The sequence below is a fragment of the Colletotrichum fructicola genome, assembly GCF_000319635.2.
Source record: "Colletotrichum fructicola Nara gc5 chromosome Unknown KSG_Nara_v1_contig10, whole genome shotgun sequence".
Taxonomy (NCBI): Eukaryota; Fungi; Ascomycota; class Sordariomycetes; order Glomerellales; family Glomerellaceae; genus Colletotrichum; species Colletotrichum fructicola.
In genome coordinates, this window is record NW_027094060.1 from 1,104,123 (window position 1) to 1,125,255 (window position 21,133).

Below are 21,133 nucleotides of genomic sequence, written 5' to 3' on the forward strand. Positions count from 1 at the left end.
TATGCGTGATGGTATAAATTATCACACTTCTTCAGAGCTGGCTGTAACATAGATAACAGCACTGGCACCATGCCCCCGTGTCACATGTTCCCTTTTGTTTGACGTACTTGCTCATTCTCAATTTTCCTTGTCACGCGCAGTAATTACTTCGCGCTAGACATGAACTTACATCCATGACGGCAAACTTACTTTAATGGATTATCTTGAGCCAGCATCAGCCGACGAGGCAGCTTCCGGGCCAAGATCGTCTGCGACGCACTCCAATGCATCAACAAGACGAAAAAGACGCAGTCTTACGCAAACCACATCGAAAACTGGAAATGATGGTATTGCGGTCGGTTCCACAGTCCAGTCTGGTCTGGACCCAGGCCAGAGCCACCTCACACCACAAGATATGACGCTCCTTGAATTACAGAAATCATACATCCAAAAGCGCGCCATTGACTCTGGTAATCTTTTTATCTAAAATTCGATGATATCTGCCGATACGGCGTATCAGCATGTCAAGAGGCAAAACTATGGGGGCTTGAAACCGAAAGACTCGCCACCTGGGTAATCTCAAAATTCACCCACAACCCTCTCGCATCTGCAGCCGCGGAAGAATGGCTGGCAGATCGTTCCGGGCTTGCGATTCTGTCATCGGTGGCCAGCGAAGTTACCCGAAATATCGCGGTATGCGACTTTGACAACAAGCTTGCTTCACTCATGTGTCAACACGAAGCATTCGACAACAACAAGCTTTCCCTCGCAATGAGAGAAATTCTAGCCGACCGACAGACGAGAATTGGTGAACGCAAATCGGGGACTGCGATCAACAGCAATGCGTCAGCAGCACAAAGTCGTAAATTCTATTGCGCTTTGGTTGACTATGTTACCGCTGTAGTAGTCAAACATAGCTACCTCGCGGCAGATCCTTCATGGTACAGGTTTTGTGTCACATCTGTTGCCAGAGTTGCAGCGAAGTTGAAATTTCTTTCGATTGACTCAGAAACGTTCGCCAGTCAGAGTCTTAACTACGCACGTAATGTAGTAGCCGTGGGCCCGACGCGTGCCGGCGAACTCGATGCAAGCAATTGTGTCCGCAATCTGTCTGCCTCATCTTGGGCTTTGGAAAACCTCTTGCCCATATTCGATGACCTCAAATTCGAAGAAATCGAGTATTTGGACAGTTTCGACCTTGGAATGATAATCTACAATATTCCAACCTCTTTCAGGAGCATACCCACGATGCTGAGCCATGACCGAAATATGCAGATATCTGGAACAAGCCTGAAGTCAGTTATATGGAGTACGAGCGCACTCTTGGGGACTCTATTCGACGTTTCAAAAACCATCAAGGTCAATGTCGCAGATGAACCTCTGACCGAGGTGTCCCGGCAAAAGCTTTTATTCATCGAGCTTGACCGTCGAGAAACCGCTTCATCCAATAGTGGCACGGTTCCTAGCTCGTTAAAGGGATATCTACATACCCTGGCCGACGTCGCATCAGTCATGGTGCCTCTCCTTCTCATGCAACCTCGGCGACTGCTGCAGCTCAATCGCACTTCGGCCTTCGGTACCGAACCACAATCTTTTGCCGCCCGTGACCACCGCTTTTTCAGTACCAGGACTGAAATTTCAATATTCGTAGGATTGAGATACTCAGACTTCTTTCTTCGGTCGCCAGAGCTGATACCAATCTCGGCCTTGTTCGAGTCATTAGCTGCGCAACCTACCTTTGAAATTGAAGGTGCACAAAGTTGGGTTATAGAAGAAAGATTGGTCGTAGTCCCGCGTCGATTCTATGTCGCCACTACAATGACCGCATGTGGCATTCTCGTTGTGGGCGGGATCACGGCAGGTTTACTCGTTGGCGAGCGTATCCCCGGAGTTGACCCATTCAACATAGCGACTTTCGCTTGGGTCTTAGCCGCTTTCATCATCTTGATCGCCAAGAGTCTTTCTGTGCGAGAGTGGCCATGGCGCGACTTTTTGCGCGGACAAGTACCTTGCCGCAGCGTGTCCGAACTGCACACAGTCACCGGTATCGACGAGCAGAGAATCCTGAAGTACCTTTTAGTAAACGATACACTTACAATACTTACCACTCGAGGTCCTTTCAATACCTGTTTCACGCGCAGGAGCGAAGATGGATTTTCTATCGATGTCAAATCGGAGCTCCGCACACTTATGGCTAGCGGCATCGTGGTTGTTCAGGTCTCGATGGCAACGGGCCTCGGTCTTGTGTGTCTTGACCTGCGGAGAGGTATAGAGGGTCGCCAAAGTATCAATCACATCGATGGACCTCAAGAGGGCGAACGTCTGTTAGGTTGCACTGACCTCCCTGAACCAGCTGATAGCCTCCCTGGACCAACTAATGATCTCCCTAAGCCAGAGGTTAGTGAGTTGGACGTACAATTACACACGTTCTCACGATCAATGACTTGGACAAGAGTACTGGGAGTGTACAGTGTAATGGAGAGAGTTTGGATAGCTCAATGTGAGAGAGTTTGAGAACTTTGCACAACCAAGCCAGAGAATATCATGCATACGTGGCTGCCACTGAACGGCGTTGACGGAGAGGGCCTAGAAATAACAAAGCCAATTGGATTTCAGATTTCAACCATTAAGTGGCCATAAAACTAAATTTTGGCCAGCGGGAAGTTGTATTTGACTCATGACAGATGACATCGAAGCTTAATAGCTTCCATTGCTTTCTTAAGCCGAACAAATCGACAACTAGCAATATATGTCCAGTATTCAATACCCAAAATGTTTTCTTATGAGCCATGATTCATGTCTATCGTGAGACCTTTTGGGACCCATATTCTCCTCGCATGTTTAGTCCTGTTGACACTCAGCAGGATCAATTGACTTGCATCGTCTGGGCTCCAGGGGCTCAGATGCGAAGACTGGTGCTGAAAGAGCAAGAATAGGCGCCTAGATGAAAAGTTAGTGATTGGTCTTTTCTCCATGTCATGCACATCTTCGGAGAACGTAATCATGCTTTAGGTGTTTGCTTACTATGACCAGGCCTCTGTGTTCAAGCATACTGAAACGAAAAGCTTCGGCCCCAGTGAAGGCTGCAAAAGCAATTGTAAGGATCGAGACGGGCTGCATTTTAAAGGGTTTGATGCTAAGATTGGAAAGTAAAAAGTGATGAAATGGTACCAGACCGGAGAGCAGTGATGATATGCTTGTTCTGCATAGGTTGACGGAAGCGAGAATGCCTTATATACTTGCATCACGATGCTTAGATTCTGTAACAACCAATAGAAACGCCAGTCTCGGACATCTCACTTGTCGTCCACTTTGAATACGTACCCGACGCCTATCAACGCTCCATTCCCGTTTACTTTAGCGTGAAGCAGCCGGAGACTTGGCAACCCTATGCGACTGTAACCACCGACGTAGTGGGCCTGTAAAAGCCAGACGCGCTCGCTATTTGACCGTGCCTGTCACGGTTGGGTATGAGGTTCATGCCATCTGTACAACCGGCGACTTTACAACAAGCTTTAGCCGCAGTTCGGATGACGTTACCGGCGCCGCGGTTGGTATGCTTATCCATAAGGTACTTATCTTTTAGTAAGCAAATCCCATTAGGCATCGTTTTCCCGAAGCTGTATGCTTAAAGTGCATTCGGCCTTCGAGCTGGGACCGTGAAACGGTGGCCGGAGGTGCTTGAGTCAAGAGGCTTCGGTCTCGCTTCCGGAGAAGGCGGACTAGAGTCCGTCGGAGCTCTGAAGTTCAGAAGCATGAAGCAGCGGGCTGGTATTGTGGCACAATTGAAATGTCACGGGATGCCCGTCTGACATCGTCGGCTTGAATGTTGCTCATCACATGTGGCTTGGGAAGTCTCGTGGCGAGTGTTCGATGCATCGGCCCGTGCCGCGCGGCGTTGCATCGGGAAAAGCGGGTCTAACGGCACCGGTCCGCTCCGGATCTAAGGTAGCGTCGGGGATCTAATTTGTGGACGCGACTTCGGCATGCCGACGTTGACGTCTCTGAAAACTCAGGTTCTTCCAAGAACCATGCGCAGTTGAATACACTGGGAGCATATCACTGAGCTACTTGAACATGATCATGAAGTGAAAGGCAAAGTAAATTGAGTAGGCACAACTATGCTGCCAGCTGCTTTTACCGAATCAAACTTCCCAGTCGTAGGTCCTGAAAGGAACAACTTGAAAGGATGAATATTGCTTCTTGGTGATTTGGTGTCGCCAACCTTCAGAAGGCGGGTAATCTTGTTAAACTCTGTCGACTCAGACGAGGCCCATCAGGGTTCTCTCTGGGCCCGCTATGTACCAAATCCATATATAATCCGCGGGTACTTAGCTTACTGCATGCTCATGTACTTCATCTTGTCCAGATTTTCCAAGTGAATCAATCCGTTCGCGGGCTGTGCCTTCGTCAGTACGATTTCACGCAATCATGAACGTTTGGTCAAGACTCACCGGGATGTATTGCCTCAACTTAACACCCGCCTGCCTGAACACCGCCGCCGTCTGGTCATCCATGCTGTACCCGTGAGCGTACACGACCTCCTCAATACCGACCTGGCAGATCTTTATGCTGCAGGTGAGACAGGGGCAAGTATCGCAGTACAGCACCGAGCCCTTGCGGATGCGCTCCCGTCCAGCTTCAAGAAGAGCGTTCTCCTCGGCGTGGAGACACAGACACGTCGCCAGCCCGACACCGGAGGAGTTGCCCGAGTTGCAGCGGGAGCAGCCGCCGTCGGAGCAGTTCTGCAGACCACGCGCCGTGCCGTTGTATCCCGTTGAGATGACGCGTTTCTCATTGCCGACGAGTACGGCGCCGACGCGGCGCTTCATACAGTTGGAGCGGAGGGAGGCGAGCGTCGCGAGGGACATGAAGTAGGCGTCCCACGTCGGGCGCAAGCGTACGGGGTCCGCGAGGTTGATCTTGCCGAGGGTGGCGTACAGGTGGGCGAGCGAGGAGGAGGTGTTCAGGAGGCGGACGGTGGCGCGGGAGATGAGGGGCTGGAGGCCGTCGTTGGGGTCGTATAGGTGGGTGTCTGAGGCGAGGGCGAAGGACTCGAGGGTGCAGTGGGGGTTGACTGCGGAGCGGAAGCGGGCGTGGCGGACGGTCAGGGGTGCGTCGACGGAGACGAGCATGAAAAAGGGGCGCTTGGCGAGCTGGTCGAGGATGGCTTCGTTGTGGACGTCGGTCATGACGAAGCGGGATTGCCAGCGGGTGGTGACGTATTCCAGGAGGGACTCGGCGGAGGAGAAGTTGAGCTCGTTATCGTTGGATGAGTTGTTGCTGTTGCTGTTGCTGGTGTTGATGTTGGTGCTGCTCGGGTTCATGGAGAAGGAAGGGGCGGCGGCGTTGAGAGAGGGCGTCTCGGAGTGGTCTCCTACGGGGATGCCATTGACGGTATTGATGGTAAGGGCGTTATCCTGGTTGGGGTGAGGACAGTCTTGTTTCCAGTGGCCTCTTTGTCTGCAGTTGTAGCAGATGGCGTCTTTGTTGATCTTGTTCTTCTTTTTCTTGTTGTTGTTGGATTGGTTGCGCCGCGCCGCCATGAACTCGTTGGTGTCAGCAATTGAGTGAGCAGGCTCAGGCTCACCCCACGGTTCAGGCTCGGGCGAGAAGCCAAAAATGGGTGCGCGGGAGTCGGTATAGGCGTTTTCATTGCGAGGGGTTCCATTGCGGGGAGTGCTGTTACGTGGTGTGTCTTCTCTCCTGTGAGGTGGCTCATAGGGAGCTTCATATAATGCGGGCGTCTCATAGCGCGCCGGCGTCACGAACCGGTCATCGCGAGCCTTCTTTTCCTCAAGTTGAGGTTCTCCGCCGGGCGTGTCGAGGCGGAGTAGCTTGAAATCATGGTGCTCGACAAGGTACTGCGCCACCGTCTTCTTGCCGGAGCAAATCCCTGCGGAGAAGTCAGGAAATTTTGTTCATGGAATAGTTGAGGTTGCGCATCTCAAATGAGACCGGGGGTGAGTTGAGGGACGAATGTCGACTTACCACCGCAGATTCCAATGAGCATCTTGCCAACTGTCTGGTTCGGCACAGCACAGCAATATTAGGTTTTAAAAAATGGAATCGACGGTAAGGTACAGTTGCAAACGGTCGAACATGAGTTGCGACTGTGGGCTTCGCAGGGCTGCTAATGCATGTGCAAGCTCTGCAACAACCCGGCAACAAGTGTCCAATGGAAAGGCGGTCCACGTCGCGAAGCCAATTCCCGCCAACGCGCTTCTCCCCTTGAATCGCGTAAAGCGCTTTCCCACTTGGGTCGGCATAGATTACCCCGCGCCTCTTTCCGTTTCCGAGATTTAGCCGGCGGGACACAGGACGCAGGGGCCACTTTCCTAGGTCCAGCTGCGGGCATGACACAACACTGATAATGCGCACCCCGTGGCTCTGAGCTCCCCCACCTTTGTCCAGCTGGGCAGGTCCGTCGTCGCAGCCTGGGCGTTGGAGGGGAAGCTACCCTTACCCTCCCTACCCAACCCTACCTCCTACCTGCCATACATCATCTTGCTCTGCCTCACTCTTCCAGGTTCTCCCTCTGCTGCTCCCGTGATCCGAAAAAAGAAGGCGTGCTCTGTTTCTAGTGCAGATGACTGCATGATTTCCCATATTCCAGCTAAGCGAGCATACCTTTTTGTCCGGTCGGTTTCGACAGAGATTCGCTAGAGCGACCTGCCTGTTCCGTCGCATCGCACCTTCCTCCGCCATTTGAGTCATTCCGTGCCAGAACGGTTGCTGCTTCCGTTTGTCACTACCTACCTCCGCCCTTCTTCGTCCTTCGTCGTCCGTCGTCGTCCTCTTTTCCCTCGTCCAACGTCCCCAGAGTATTCCGATCGTCCACTGCGCATTCGAACCCGCGTATTCCGACCGGAACCCCGCCAGGCGCATCGCGCATAACCTTTCGAAAAGCCCAAGATGGCTGCAATCCAATACGCCCCCTTCTCTTCCGAGATCGAGCTCCCCTTCTATGCTGCTCTATTCTCCTCCAAGCTCGAGCATGACAAACTGGACGATTCGGCGCGTAGGGTTCTGGGCCAGTACACCCCACTGCCCGTTGACCCAGTCCAAAGCTGCAGGATGTCAATCCTTGGCAACGCCCTCACAGCCGACCAGTAAGCAAGACTTTGGGCTCGCGCTGCCCTCATGTTGACCCTCACAGGACTGATGAGGAGAGCAGGCCCAACGACGAGCACGTCCGCGGCGAGGGTTGGATCAAGAACGTCAACACCATCGAGGACTTCAAGAACACAGACAAGCAAGCGATGCTGAAGCTTGCCGCTCGCCATGTGAGTCCAAGGTTGACTGTTTTGCAAGCTGCGTTCTAACTTGTGCTAGATCTGGGACGCCATAAACGATGGCACCATTTATTCTGTACCCTCGCTTCTGTCCTCGTTTGCGATCCTCTCCTACGCAGACCTCAAGAAGTACCGATTCACATACTGGTTCGCATTCCCCGCCCTCCACTCAGATCCCCAGTGGAAGCGGACAGGTCCGATCGGCCGCCTCGATCCCAAGGAGAGCACGGCGCTCGTCGACCGCGTAGGCACCTGGGCAGCGAACCGCGACAAGAGGCAGAACGGCTTCTTCCTTGCTAAGAAGGCCCGTGGTACAGATGTCAGCGATCTAGACAAGGACGCTAACAGCGACTTACACGACCTGAACGATACCTTTGGCTACGTCTGGGAGGTGGCAAATCTTGGCGACTTTGAGAACAGCTTCTTCGACGACGTCGCTGAGGAGGATCGTTACGTTGCGTTCGTAGACCCGTCGACGTACCCCGAGAACCCGTCATGGCCTCTTCGCAACCTGCTTTGGCTTGTCCGTCAACGCTTCAAGCTGACCAAGGTGCAAATCCTGTGCTACCGTGACATCAGGGCCAGCAGACACGCTGCCAGAAGCATCATTCTGCCCCTGGAGATGGATCCCGTCAAACCGCTCGCGGTAGCCGAAATGCCCAAGGTCACGGGCTGGGAGAGAGACGCGGAAGGAAAGCTTCGCGCCAGAGTCGCAAACCTCGGCGAGTACATGGATCCGACGAGGCTGGCAGATCAATCTGTGGATTTGAACCTCAAGCTCATGAAGTGGCGAATTTCACCCAACCTGGACTTGGATGCAATCAAGAACACCAAGTGTCTCCTTCTGGGCGCTGGCACATTGGGAAGTTACGTATCGAGGAACTTGATGGGATGGGGCGTGCGAAAAATCACCTTCGTCGACTATGGCCGTGTCTCGTACTCAAACCCCGTACGCCAACCTCTCTTCAACTTCGAGGACTGCTTAGAAGGCGGAAAGCCCAAGGCCGTTCGCGCAGCGGAAGCGCTCAAGGAGATATATCCCGGCGTTGACAGCGAGGGACACGTATTATCTGTACCGATGGTTGGCCACCCCTTCACGGACGAGGCGAAGACCAGGGGCGACTTCGACAAGCTGAAGAAGCTCATCGATGATCACGATGCTATCTTCCTCCTGATGGACAGTCGTGAGTCGAGATGGCTTCCAAGCGTCCTAGGCAAAGCTGCAGGCAAGATCGTATTGAATGCCGCGCTCGGATTCGATTCCTACGTGGTCATGAGGCACGGAGCTGAGCCGGAGAATGTCCAGGCGGATGATAAGGAGCGTGCGACGTTGGGCTGCTACTTCTGCAATGATGTAGTTGCACCCGCTGATGTGAGTATCCGGGGTTGAGAAGACAAGTTGCGACTCCTGCTAACCCCTTCTAGTCGCAGAAGGACCAGACACTCGACCAGCAGTGCACAGTTACTCGGCCAGGTGTTGCCCCTATGGCTTCAGCAGCAGTCGTGGAGCTCTTCGCCAGTCTTCTTCAACATCCTCTCAAGCATCACGCTAAGGCGCCTCATACGCATGATGCCGAGAATGACCCTGTTGACCATGCCCTCGGCTTGGTTCCTCACACCGTACGTGGCTACGTGCACAACTTCAGCACCAAAGTGATCCGCGGCCAGTCATACCCCTGCTGCAGTGCTTGTGGCCCTCCGATTCTGGATGCCTACAGACAGGACGGCTGGGGCTTTGTCAAAAGAGCGCTGCAGGAGAAGGACTATGTCGCGGAGCTCTCAGGTCTCGCTGAAGTACAGCGGGAGGCCGAGAGACGGGCAGCTGCGATGGACGACTGGGAAGATGAAGAGGAGGGTGCTGACGAGGGAGACGGAGAGCTGCTTTAAGCTCAGGTTTAGAGTCAAAGTACACTTAGATGGGGAGATGGCGTTTCCATGGCCTGGCACTGTTTCTATGGGTTTACTCAGGGGCGTTGTGGAATATGGCGGCTTTCGTAATGAACTAGCATCATGATGGCTTCAAAGAGATAGTATTACTCGGTAGAATTGCAACTATGAGTCCAACCCACCAGAACCACCAGGAGGACATTTGGGGTGCAGATGACAAGGATTCTACCCCACGCTGCACGCGCAGCTGCCCTCGGCCCGTGACCGCTGCAGGCCCTGGGGATGTTTCACAAGCTGCCCCGGACGTTCCGTAGCGCCACTAACTGAGAGTCTCGATCACTGGGTGACGATGTGTTAGGCGGAGGTTACAGCACGCCTGCAACGCTATTTTCGTCCTCCATGTCCCCTGAGGTGGCGCGATGCATTTTCCGCTGCGCGCTGCGGGATGACCTGGCACCCCCCTAGATTACCTAAGGAGCGCTAATGCGCGGCGTGGTCGTTTCTTTTAGTCAGGTGTCCTCGAACTACGAGGGAGTGAGCATGGGGGTTAGGTACACTACACATCACGTCTCTTTCATCTCACCGTTCCTGTTGTTTTCACATTTTATCGGATTCTTTCATCTTTCCGTGTTTCTCGAGGTCTCTTTTATACGTGTCCTTAGATGGGAAAGATGTAGATGGCAACTGGGACTTTTGAAGGATCAGGTACTTGTTGTTATTTGCTGAGTAAGAGCTGGGAGTGAGACGCCGACGCGACGACACGAAAGCTGAGGACGGCATCATCGGGTTGCTATTTTCACGAGGATATTCAGGCTACATCTACACGGTCACGTGGGCGACGCACATTACGTTACTTTTACCTTTCGCCGACACACCGAGGAGCTGCTGGTGCAGCATCAGAGGAATCAAGAAGCATGGCGCTCCTGCGCACCTTTGTCCGCCGTCTGCTCTCCGACCAGCCCGAGTCCGTACACGACTACCTCGGCGTCGTGGTTCCTCTAGAGGAGGCGCATCTGCACAGCCATTCGGCGCGTATAGGCCGCTGCGAGTTTGAGGAGCGCCCGGGACATGAGGATGACGACGGTGACGATGAGGATGGCAAGGACCAGGGGGAGAGCACGGGGATGCTGGAGATGAGCGCGGCGGAGTATACGATTGAAGGGTTGAGGAAGGAAGTTCGGAGGGGTGGGAGGGGGATGTGGACGGAGTATGAATGTGAGTTATCTGCGTGATGGATGAAGCTGGATGAGATGGTTAATGGGAGGGGGACAGTGAAATCCAAGCTTGTCAACAAGGCGATTCAGGATATTGGGATGGGGAGGTATAACTGGCAACTCTTCATCCTATGCGGCTTTGGATGGTTTGCGGATAAGTAAGTACATCTCAACCCTCGCACTTATCATGAACCTCACTAACCATATCGCCAGCTTATGGATGCACGTGAGTCTTCACCACCCTCCCCCTCCCGCATCCTCCCAACTGACAACCACCAGGGCGTCTCCCTAACCCTCCCCTCCCTCTCCGCCGAATTCGCCATCTCCGAAAAGACGGTCCGCTACACCACCTCCTCCATCTTCCTCGGCCTCTGCTTCGGCTCCTTCGTCTGGGGCATCGGCTCCGACGTCCTCGGCCGCCGCATCGCCTTCAACATGACCCTCCTCATCACCGGCGTCTTCGGCATCCTGCTCGCCTTCGCGCCCTCCTGGGGCTGGGTCTGCTTCCTCTTCGCCTCCCTCGGCTTCGGCGTCGGCGGCAATCTTCCGGTGGACGGCGCCCTCTTCCTCGAGTTCCTCCCCGACGCGTCCAGCTCGCTGCTCACCCTGCTGTCCGTGTGGTGGCCCGTCGGCCAGCTGAGCTCGTCGCTGGCGGCGTGGTATTTTATTGTGAACTGGCCGGCCGACCAGGGCTGGCGGCGCTTCGTGCTGGCCATCGGGCTGGTCACCTTCATCATGTTCGTGGTGCGCTTCTTCGCGTTCCGGCTGTTCGAGTCGCCCAAGTTTTTGCTCTCCAAGGGCCGCCAGGCGGAGGCCGTGGCCGTGGTGCACGGCATCGCGTACCGCAACGGCGCGAAGACGTGGCTCACGGAAGAAATCCTCGACGCGGTGGTGGAAGGTGTCGCCACCGCCGACGACGACGGGACAACCGCCTCCGGACGCGCGAGGACAGCCGGCGTGCTCAAGGATAAGATGAAGTCCTTCTCCGCAGACCGCCTGCGCCCGCTCTTCAAAACCCGCACGCTCGGCCTCGCGACCGCGATCGTGTGGTTCGTCTGGGCGACCATCGGCATGGGCTACCCGCTCTTCAACGCCTTCCTCCCGCAGTACCTCTCGCACGGCGGCGCCGCGCCGCCCGAGGGCAGCCCCGACGCGGGCGCGACGCCCATCACGCCGGCCACGTACCGCACCTACGCCATCACCTCCGCGGTCGGCGTGCCGGGCAGCCTGCTGGCGGCGTACCTCGTCGACCACAAATCGCCCTGGCTCGGGCGGCGGGGCACGCTCGCGTGCTCGACGTTCGTGTCGGCGGTGTTCCTCTTCATGTTCGTCAAGTTCGGCACGTCGCCCGCGAGCCAGCTGTTTTTCAGTTGCGTGGAGAGCTTCTCGCAGAATATCATGTACGGCGTGCTGTACGCGTTCACGCCTGAGATCTTTCCGGCGCCGGTGCGCGGGGCGGGGACGGGCGTGGCGAGCTTTTTGAATAGGGCGATGGGGCTGATGGCGCCGGTGCTGGCGGCGAATATGCCGGGGGATGGCACGACGACGCCGATTTATCTGAGTGGCGCGCTGATTTTGGCGGCGTTTGTGGGGATGTGTGCGATTCCGATTGAGACGAGGGGGAGGCAGAGGTTATAATGTAGGAGCGAGTTGCTTGCGTGAAGGGTTTGTGTGGGATACAGGAGTTCAGAGTAGACGTCTCTGGAGACGTTGGGTATAGATTTGTAAAATGGATTGATGTGTCTGGCCAAGTTGTGTCCTGGGTATGCGAGAATGGTCGTGAATATGTCTCGTACGGCTCATATCCCAGCTCATCATAGATGACGTTCATCCCCTCGAAGCCCTTCTCATTCTTTTCCCTCTTCTGACCTCAGTGACCCAAAAGCCGCATCACATCAACACCTTCGCAAAAGCATCCCCCAGCCCCCTCTCCACAAGCCACCCCTCCACAGCCTTCATATCACCCCGATTCGCCCTCTGCCCCCTCCTCTCCCCCACCGAGTCCGTGATCTCCGTCATGTCCGCAAACACCCTCTCCACGCCCTCACCCACCTCGCGATGCCGCTCGCTGACCTTCTTATGGTGCGCCGGTATATCCCCCCACGACTCCGTCTTGATGAAGCGCATGTAGTCATCCACATTCTGCGAGGGTCCCTCGAGGCACAGCAGGCCTGGTTTCCCCGCGTAGAGGAAGCCCGTGAGGCGGTACCGCGGCGCGTGGATGATGAAGTCGTCGCGCTTGGAGCGGGTGGAGATGGAGGGGAAGTAGAACCACACGCGCACGAGGGGTCCTCCGCCCGAAGAAAGGGGGTCTGAAGGGGCGGCGGCGGCTGCTGCTTCCTCTGCGGCTTGTGAGAGGTGTGCGGAGGTTGAGGCGGCGATGGCCTCGATTGTGCCGAAGAGGTCTTCGTCTTCGGGGACCAGGGTGTTGAGGGTTGCGGTGGCGGCGCGGGAGAGCCAGGGGGGCTGCTGGATGCGGACTTTGATGTGTGGAGGGTCCTCTGGGGTGGTGGGCTCTGTGTGTGAGAAGGGGACTGTGATGTCGAGGGGGAGGGTTTTGGCCTCGGACTCGGGGATGGATAGGTTGAGTAGTAATGTGACGCTGGGCGGTGTTTTTCTTAGAGAGGATGAGTCTGATGAGCCGTTTTCGAGGTCAGATTTGAGAGTTTCCAAGAGGGCAGATGAGTCCTTGTCGAGGGTCACTTCATCCTCGGTTGGATACATGGCCATTAAGAGGTCTATCTGGCCGATTTGGTGCTCGATGAGGTCTGGGGGCAGAAGGTGCCATGATGTTGCAGCTGCCATTATGAGTCGGTATTTCAAGAATGGCTCTCATTCTGCAAATGAAGGAACTGAGAGATAGAGGTGGTGAGTACCTCAGTCCGATCCCGGGCACTTCGTGATATTTGGCGGGGGAGGGGCATTGTGGATGAAGGGTTTTTGGTGTGCGCCACAGTCTTCAGCCACAGACGCCACATCTTGAAGCTGAGAGATCTCGACAATAAGCTTGTTTATTTTTAGACCTGCCACCTCAAGGCCACGGCTGCTTTTCCCAGCAGTGGTTGATAGGTTGGCAATTGAAAGACAGAAAAAGACGTGGTATTTGTATGTCGTCTAATGAAACCATGGTATACATGTATGAAGAAGGCAAAGTATATACTTCAATCTCACGTTCGGTTGCCCTTCGCGCCAGCAGGCGCATCAACTCTCCTCTTGCGGAATGAGTTGCCCATCGCATCTCTAACCATCGGATCCGCCCGAATCGTGTTCTGCACAAGCCAATCCTTCACCTTGGCACGCACGCTGCTCAGAGCCTCCTTGTCGCCCATGAACGGCGTCATCTCCATGTCCAACAAGCGGTTCGCCTCGCCGTCCAACCCGCGAACCAAGTTCTCAAGCCTCTGCAAGCCCTCATCGACAGCAGCCGCCGATCCCTCGGCAGCCCGCTGCGCCGCCTGGCCCTGCGGGTTCAGCAGCGGCCCGATCTGGCTGAAGGCAATGTACATCGTGACGGCCGCCTGGCGCGCGAGCGACACGAGCTGGAACTGCAGGTACGGCGGGCGGCGCAGGATGGTGCTCAGCGCGGTGTTGGCCATGGCGAGGTAGGGCGGCATCTCGGGGCGGGTGACGACGATGAGCTCGGCGACGAAGAAGGTCAGGAGGACGACCCAGCGCCAGTAGCGGCCCCAGTCGAGGTAGCCCAGCAGGCCGAGGCCGTAGGTGACGGCGGCGGCGATGCCGTAGTGGGGGATGGTGCCGGAGAAGACGCCGGTGGAGACGAAGTCGTAGACGGTCTTGCAGTTCTGCCAGTTGCCGACGACGGGGCCGAAGCGCTCGTAGGCGAAGCGGCGATTGGGGTCGGAGAGGGTCTCGGAGGCGGTCTTGAGGTGCATGAAGCGGGCGGCGGCGGCGGACGAGTCGCCGGTTTGTTTGTCGGGGTGGTAGACGGCGGCGAGGCGGCGGAAGCGGGACTTGATGATGCGGACGGGCGCGGAGGCGGCGACGTCGAGGTCGGTGTAGAACGTGCCCTGGCGGCGGAGGGTGTGGTCGGCTTCGATCAGGGTATAGAGGAGGTAGGCGGAGACGACGAGTATGTAGATTCGGCGGCGGTGGACGGCGTATTTCGCAGAGCCGGGTTGGGGTTTCGGGTCGCCGGCGCGGATCGCGAGGCCATAGTAGATTGATTGGACCCAGGAGGTTGCTAGCTTTGGGGAGGTTAGTGATGTAATTCTCAAGACGAGGGTGCAGAGGGGATGGGTCGCGTACGTTGGGCAAGAAGGCCCAGCCTATGAGGGAGAGCGCATTCGACATTGTGATTAAATGGTCATTCCCGAAATGACGGACGTCGCGCGACTGCGGCCAAAGTGCAGAGGAATTTGGCTGTCCGAAGGCGGGCGGGGAGTGAGGACGTGAAGGTGGCAAGGTGATAACTTGGCGATGCGGCTTGTTGACTTGCTGGCGTTTTGACGCAACCGGTACCCACATCGAAAGCTGACCTCATCCCGTCTCTTGCAGGCAGGCACAGCTGGCTGGGGCATTGATCCCTGTCGTCCCATGGTCAGACGAATTGGATGTGATTGGAGGAGAGCAATCAAGCTCCATCTAAGTGGGGCGCTGTCCGTTCAGTGTCCCCCATTTTCGTCCCTTCAGAGTTCCCGGACGAACACCGTCACCTTCGTTCTGACTTGTCACACTTTGAGAGTGAATGTTGTGCGAACGACATTAAGTTTCTTCTGTGCTTTTGATCCCTTTGCCTTTACATTTGAGGACATGTCCCGAAGTTGACTTTGAGCTTTTGCCAGGCGACGAAATCCCTGATAACTCAGTGGACAAGCCCCCAGACTCAGGGGCTGCCGACAAAAGTTGTGTTGCCAGTGGCAATGACTTCTATCAGCCAGATTCAAGCGACTCGTTGGGCGATTCCAGGTAGTTTTCAAGTAGCTTATGCTGTCAAAGTCCCACAGGTGGAAGCAGGGCAGTGGCTGTGGTGGTGGTACTCAAAACTCTGACGTTTCCCCAATAGTACTTTGTAGAGGACAGGCAGCGCATGGCCCAATCAGCACTTCGGGATTCAACGACTACTCCGTGCCAGACCGCGACAGGAGTCTTGGACTCGGTCTGGGTGTAACTTGTCACTTGCATTCTTCTCGCGAGTCTCAAGGTTATTTGGTGGGCTTTGCCAGGTGAAGCGAGCCGAGACATCACCAATCTTCTAGCTGTTGGGTACTCTGGCACCTCGTCTCGACATCTCCACTATGTAAGGACATCTCTAGCATGCGGCTTCCAGACCGCATGAAATCTGTTCCTCGCATCTGCCACCGTTTGATATCGCACGTTCCATGGTCACCGCCAATCCCCCCGCATAACTCCAGGCTGGTACCTCTACAGACGCAAGGCCTGGCCAGGACAGATGTCGCCAAACGTAGAAGTGAAGGGGCAGCCGATTTGGTATCCAAAGCGGCCACTTCTCCATCGCAAACGACTCTGCGGGGAGCTGGTGGCCTGCATATACCGCCAGCTGAGGGGGGGCAGCGATCGTTTTGGATTCGTTGGCAGTTGGACGGGCAGATGTTGACATGCATATGCCATCAGTGAGTCCGCTTCCCGGTGTCTTTTGACACTCAGTCCAATCAAGAGAGAAAATCGACTCCATCGACACTTTCCTCAAAGCCAGTGGCAGAGCTGAAGTCGTTCCGGTTGGCTGGATGCTAGTCCTCTCCCGTCGTTGGCTGCAACTTGAGGAGCATCAACCCGAAAGAGCTTTGCATCTAGCGTCCGCTCTTCCCGTCACTTTTCCTTGATTATTCCATCGACGACCTATCAAAAGCCTGTAAACATCTGCGGAGCTGTTCTTTGCTGGCTGCAGTTTTCAAAGTCCCGGTCGGCCACGACGCAGGAGCCACTGTCCACACCTGGTTTTGCGGCTTGGCAGGAACAAACGGCGGACAACGGTAGCGGACGACGACAACGACGACGACGAATGGCAACAACGACCGGCGATGGCGACCATGGAAGCAAGAGGCGACAACAGCTCCTTCCAACTTCTGATTTCCAACTGAAAGCCCACTTTGCTGCCTTGCTTAACGCTACCTTCCTTGCCTTTGACGCAGCTCCGAGCTTCTCTCCAGACATCATCTTCAACGGCCATGCACTGAATACTCAACGCTTCCTTTCACAACATACCAAGGTCGATGAAGGACGGCAACGACACCAAGGATGGCGGCGTCGATCAGGCGATCTTTCATGGCACCATGCATGCGCGATGCCATCCACTGGCTCCGTCTTTCTGGTTCGCGAAGCAGCTTCCCGCTGAAGACCCAGTCGAGCAGTTTACCTCTTCGTCCAGGGCAGACATACAAGCGACGATGGAGGGTAAAAGTCAGGAACGCCCTCGCCGTCGTCGTTCCTTCTCTTCTCTCATCATCGTCACTCCTGAGCATCGTCCGTCGTCGTCATTCGTGTCCACTGTCGTCCAGGATCCTTTGTGTCTCTCAACATGAAGCGTGAGAACCTCATCAGTATGGCTCTTGCAGCTATCACCCTGGTGGGACCTGTTGTTCAGTCCGGACCAAAGAAGCCGGGCAGGCCGGGTCGCGGTCGGTATGCCCTCGATGCTCTGTCCCCCGACTTCGCATGGGGAGAGTGTCGCCCCGAGTATGTACTTACATGACATTGTGGCAGGCTGTCTACATGTACCGATCTCAACTTTTTGCAGTGACTGGCAGTGTAGCCCATCTGGCGAGCACCTTGCTTACGTTGGCGAGGTCGACGATGACTTTGCCAACTCCAACGACCCCGTCGATGAGGATTCCACCAAACCCCCAATCCTCGCCACCTCCCCTGCCCCTTCCAACTCCAACAGTACTCGTATTACGAAGCGTTCTGTCGGAGGGTCTGGTCAGGACGACATCAACGCCATCTTGGTCAAAATCCTCGACCGCATCGTCAAGGCCCAGGAGGACCCTAGCGAAAGGGACATCGACCCCATCTGGACCGCTCTTCTAGAGCGTCTCGTCAAAGCCCATGAGGATGCCGCGAAGCCGTCCAACCCCTGGACCGCACCGACAAAGTTGACCGCCGCAGCATCAATCATCACCCTCGTCATCGGAGTTCTGAACTTCTTTAAGGACAGAATCATCTCGCTGGACTGGCGAATCTGCGGCTGGCGCCTTGCTTCTCTCGTCTTATGGATCACCGGCTGGGAGGCGGCCACTCAGCTTAAGGACAGGCTGAGTGTCGTCGAAAAGGCGATTTCCGGCAGAGCGAACGTCGAGCCTTTCATATCGGCAACAGCGTTGGACAACCCCATGCAATGCCTGAAGACTCGGGTCGCTAACCTCAACACTGACCTCGGAAAGACAACAAACGACACTACTGCTCTTGGCACTAACCTTGGTAATGACATCACTCGGCTGGACAAGCTGGTGGCCGATAAGGCCACTGAACTCGAGAAGCTCGTGACTGACAAGGCAACCGAACTGGAGAAGCTTGTGGCTGACAAGGCCATCGAACTGAAGAAGCTGGTAGGCGACAACGACGCCGAGCTGGAGAAGCGAGTTGACCACAACATGGTCAAGCTGGAGGACCGGGTAAAAAAGAACACCGCCGACCTTGGTAGCCGTTTGGACGAGAAAAGCGACGAGTTTTCGAAGAAGCTGGGAGACCTGGAAACTTCTCTTCAGGTTCACAAGGACATGGCGGTATCGTTGGCACACAACTGATGCGTCTTTTGCAGTCACGTTTAGGTAACCCACACTCCTTCATCACTGTTCGTCTCTTGTACTGATCAAATGCCCAGTCGTTCAACTGCCAGCGGTTGTTTGTACAAGTCATTCAATCCGAACTCGAGGAAGGGTCCATGTCAATTTGACACAGATGAAGAGTTTGAGTTAGCGAATTAAACGTTGTTATGATTTTGGCATGGGAAACCCCTAACACACTCTTTTGGTAATCAACATTCAGACATAACCCTTAGAAAACTCAATCCAGTCTTTACCGTTTCTACAGCCAGTACTTTCACACCAGAACAAATGTTTAGTTTCGTTGTCTGACTTCATTTCGTCTAACACAGGATCCATCATTGTAACGAGTGACTCGCGCCATATTCTCTTGCCGTCCTTGAGTTCGATATTCTTAGAGTGAAGCCGTGAGATAAATATTTGATCGTCCGTTCTGTCGAGACGATAGATGTTGTTACAACCCCTACACGCGATAGTATGCTGCAATAACCTAGAGGGAATGAAGTCGTTTTCTTCTGACTTGACGACGCGCTCGCAGTTCCAACCTCCCCATCCCTCTCTATCGAACGGCACCAGATTCCCAACGCGACTGTCCCCTCCCAAGCAATGACAATACGTTGGGTCTAGTGCTCGTAGAATCTGGTTATTGTGAGGATTGGAGTGAGCACAAAATATTTTACCAAAGGCTTGTTCGAATTCATCGAGCTTCTGACGGAGAAAGGGCACTGTGATCACGCCGGCTTCGGGCATCGAGAAAAGCGGCAGGCGCCAAGCGTAACACACCCGGAACGCCCCTTCTCCGACGCCCGGACGCTTTTCTAGAGATAGCGTCGGCGGTTGCATAGCACCATATGAATGGTAATCGAGGCCTTCTGCGAGGGCTAAAGCTAAAGCCTTGCACTTGCCACAACGCTCTAGAGGATAGCCAAAGTCGCCAGGCATCGTATCGTTGCCCTTGTCGCTCGGGTTGACCACCTCTTCCCAGATAGAGGATGCAGAAACTGTGAGGTGACGACAAAGTCGTAGATCAGCGTCTGAAAGAATGCACCGACGGGTTTCTGGAGGCTCTTCCCGTTGCGAATGAGTAAAAACCATCCTGGTGTGATTCGTCTTGCAGGCAGAGCAATACAAGTCCTTCATGTTGCTGAAATTGGATTTGTCTGAATTGAAGCTGGGCGTTTTCCGTTTTTCTAGACACTTGTTGCAGAACGCCCAGCGTTTGGCTCTCAAAACGGTCTTTTCATCTTTTTCAAACCCGGGATCTCCGCTTTGAACTTGCCACCGTTTTCGGTTGAGTCGGTGTAGCTTCTCAAACGTCCTGTCCTGGTATATACGCCAAAATGTGAAAGATACTTGACGTAACATGTAGAGATCGTCGATCTCTATAGTTTCCATTATCTGAAGAAGAAGCTCGTCTGGAAGCCGGAGCAGTTGGCTATTCTTTAGGTTGCGGTCGAAACTGACCTCCCAAGGGGTCCGTCGATCTAAGGCGATCATCTGAGTGGATTGGCGGGATTCGGCGGGCCGGGTTTGAAGCACGTTGAAACTGCTTTCGTTTTCCTTTGAATCTCTTTTGCCGAAAAGAAGGGATAGGATAGCGACTGGGTCGCAGCGCCCGCCTAGGAGCTTCGGGATAAAATTCATAGTATTAATAGAAAGAGCAGGCGGAGGTTCTGGCTGAGCGAGTAAAATGGTATTGTGTAAAGAAAAAGAAAACTGCTGTGTTAAAAAATTTTTAACCAGGTTCGTGCTACCTGGGTGTCGCATTTTAACACAAGGTTGGTGGACTGCGATTAGATTTTGCCTTCCGACGGACCTACCGCCGTATGGCGCTTAGCCTCCGCGAGCAGGCAGCGAAGGGCCAGGGCTTCATTTCAAACGTAGGTTGCATAGCTAGGGGAGATAGCGAGCACTGTGCGCGTGCGCTGGATCCTGACGCTTACGCTCGCAGTACCTCGTGCCTGGCAGCTCGTCAGGGTCTCTCACTCATGCGGCCGGCATAGCCATACAGAAATCTATGTGTTCTTCACGCCGTCTTCTTCCAACCGCATGCACCGGCCCGGCATGAACCCAACCCCTAAGCGACTGAAATCAGACACCTTCGAAATTGTACGGGTAGATGGACTGGACCATCATGGCGCTCAGTTGAAGCCAGCCGTTTCCAGAGTAAGGGTAATCTTAGATATGACTGTCTACATCGGAGCTCGCGACTCCCAATACTACGACAACTTCTGGCTGACCACTCATCATTTTTGCACACCGAGAAGTTATCATGCTCTGAGTACTTCAGAGATGTTCTCAGCCTAGTCCGAGGTATGCTGGTGATCGAATCCAGCGACTATTTTCCAACCCAAAGTCGGCACAAAAACTGTGGGTAAGTGCACGGTATCTTGGAGAAAGCATACAGAAGATGTGTTATCGGCGAGGATTATGCCATCAGTAATAAGTGATTATGTCGAATTCATTATTTCGAGATTCATTCCATCATGTATACGCAGTTTTTATTGTTGCCCATCAAGTTGATACACGACGTACATCAATACGACGAAGCAAGTTAGTAATTCATCTTATAATGGAATGGGAAGATATATGGGATGGGCTGGCATTAAGAAAGCAAGAGCATCATGGGACGAACTGTCTTCTTGTTATTTTACTTGTTTTCAGTCGAGATTGGCAGACTCCCTTCTTCCGGAACTGCATGTTCCAGAAACTGCCTTTCTTTTCTAGCACAGAAATGCGTTGGCACTTTCAATGTCATCCTTACCATTTCTGCACTGAACATCTTCACACCAAAAAAGGTGCCGTGTTCCCTGGTCTGACCAAGGGTCACAGGAGGCAGTATCGAATAACATCGCAAACTCGTTCTCCCAAATCTTTGCGCCCCCTATCACTTCCAAGCAGGTCGACGAAAGGCGTGATAAAAATATCTGGTCACCCTTCCTCTCCCATCTGTAACGAGTACATCGCTCATCGCACCTCACGACATGCTTGCCCCGCATGCGTTTGCCCTGATTCGGCC

General features: G+C 54.4%; 6 protein-coding genes across 6 annotated transcripts; 3 read left to right on the plus strand and 3 right to left on the minus strand.

The window, feature by feature from the left end:
• Nucleotides 1–4,315: 4,315 nt before the first annotated feature.
• Nucleotides 4,316–5,992, minus strand: CGGC5_v015798 (Deoxycytidylate deaminase; the record flags this gene model as incomplete). Its single annotated transcript, XM_066153317.1, has 3 exons — nucleotides 4,316–4,378; nucleotides 4,434–5,875; nucleotides 5,971–5,992. The coding sequence occupies 3 exons, from the start codon at nucleotides 5,990–5,992 to the stop codon at nucleotides 4,316–4,318; spliced, it is 1,527 nt and encodes a 508-aa protein (XP_066007143.1).
• A 902-nt stretch (nucleotides 5,993–6,894) lies between these two features.
• ATG7 (Ubiquitin-like modifier-activating enzyme ATG7) lies at nucleotides 6,895–9,161 on the plus strand (the record flags this gene model as incomplete). The annotated part of the gene is made up of 4 exons (XM_032033338.1): nucleotides 6,895–7,091; nucleotides 7,157–7,265; nucleotides 7,315–8,646; nucleotides 8,700–9,161. 4 exons carry the CDS (start codon nucleotides 6,895–6,897, stop codon nucleotides 9,159–9,161), a joined length of 2,100 nt encoding a protein of 699 aa, XP_031887175.1.
• Nucleotides 9,162–10,075: 914 nt separating this feature from the next.
• Nucleotides 10,076–12,013, plus strand: CGGC5_v015800 (putative MFS-type transporter; the record flags this gene model as incomplete). Its single annotated transcript, XM_032033340.1, has 4 exons — nucleotides 10,076–10,376; nucleotides 10,434–10,533; nucleotides 10,589–10,601; nucleotides 10,655–12,013. 4 exons carry the CDS (start codon nucleotides 10,076–10,078, stop codon nucleotides 12,011–12,013), a joined length of 1,773 nt encoding a protein of 590 aa, XP_031887333.1.
• Nucleotides 12,014–12,265: 252 nt separating this feature from the next.
• Nucleotides 12,266–13,180, minus strand: Rwdd2b (RWD domain-containing protein 2B; the record flags this gene model as incomplete). Its single annotated transcript, XM_032033341.1, has 1 exon — nucleotides 12,266–13,180. One exon carries the CDS (start codon nucleotides 13,178–13,180, stop codon nucleotides 12,266–12,268), a length of 915 nt encoding a protein of 304 aa, XP_031887172.1.
• Nucleotides 13,181–13,542: 362 nt separating this feature from the next.
• On the minus strand, nucleotides 13,543–14,686 carry dnaJ-0 (Chaperone protein DnaJ; the record flags this gene model as incomplete). Its single annotated transcript, XM_032033343.1, has 2 exons — nucleotides 13,543–14,580; nucleotides 14,642–14,686. The coding sequence occupies 2 exons, from the start codon at nucleotides 14,684–14,686 to the stop codon at nucleotides 13,543–13,545; spliced, it is 1,083 nt and encodes a 360-aa protein (XP_031887331.1).
• Nucleotides 14,687–16,871: 2,185 nt separating this feature from the next.
• Nucleotides 16,872–18,096, plus strand: CGGC5_v015803 (uncharacterized protein; the record flags this gene model as incomplete). The annotated part of the gene is made up of 2 exons (XM_032033344.2): nucleotides 16,872–17,029; nucleotides 17,091–18,096. 2 exons carry the CDS (start codon nucleotides 16,872–16,874, stop codon nucleotides 18,094–18,096), a joined length of 1,164 nt encoding a protein of 387 aa, XP_031887332.2.
• Nucleotides 18,097–21,133: the final 3,037 nt, after the last annotated feature.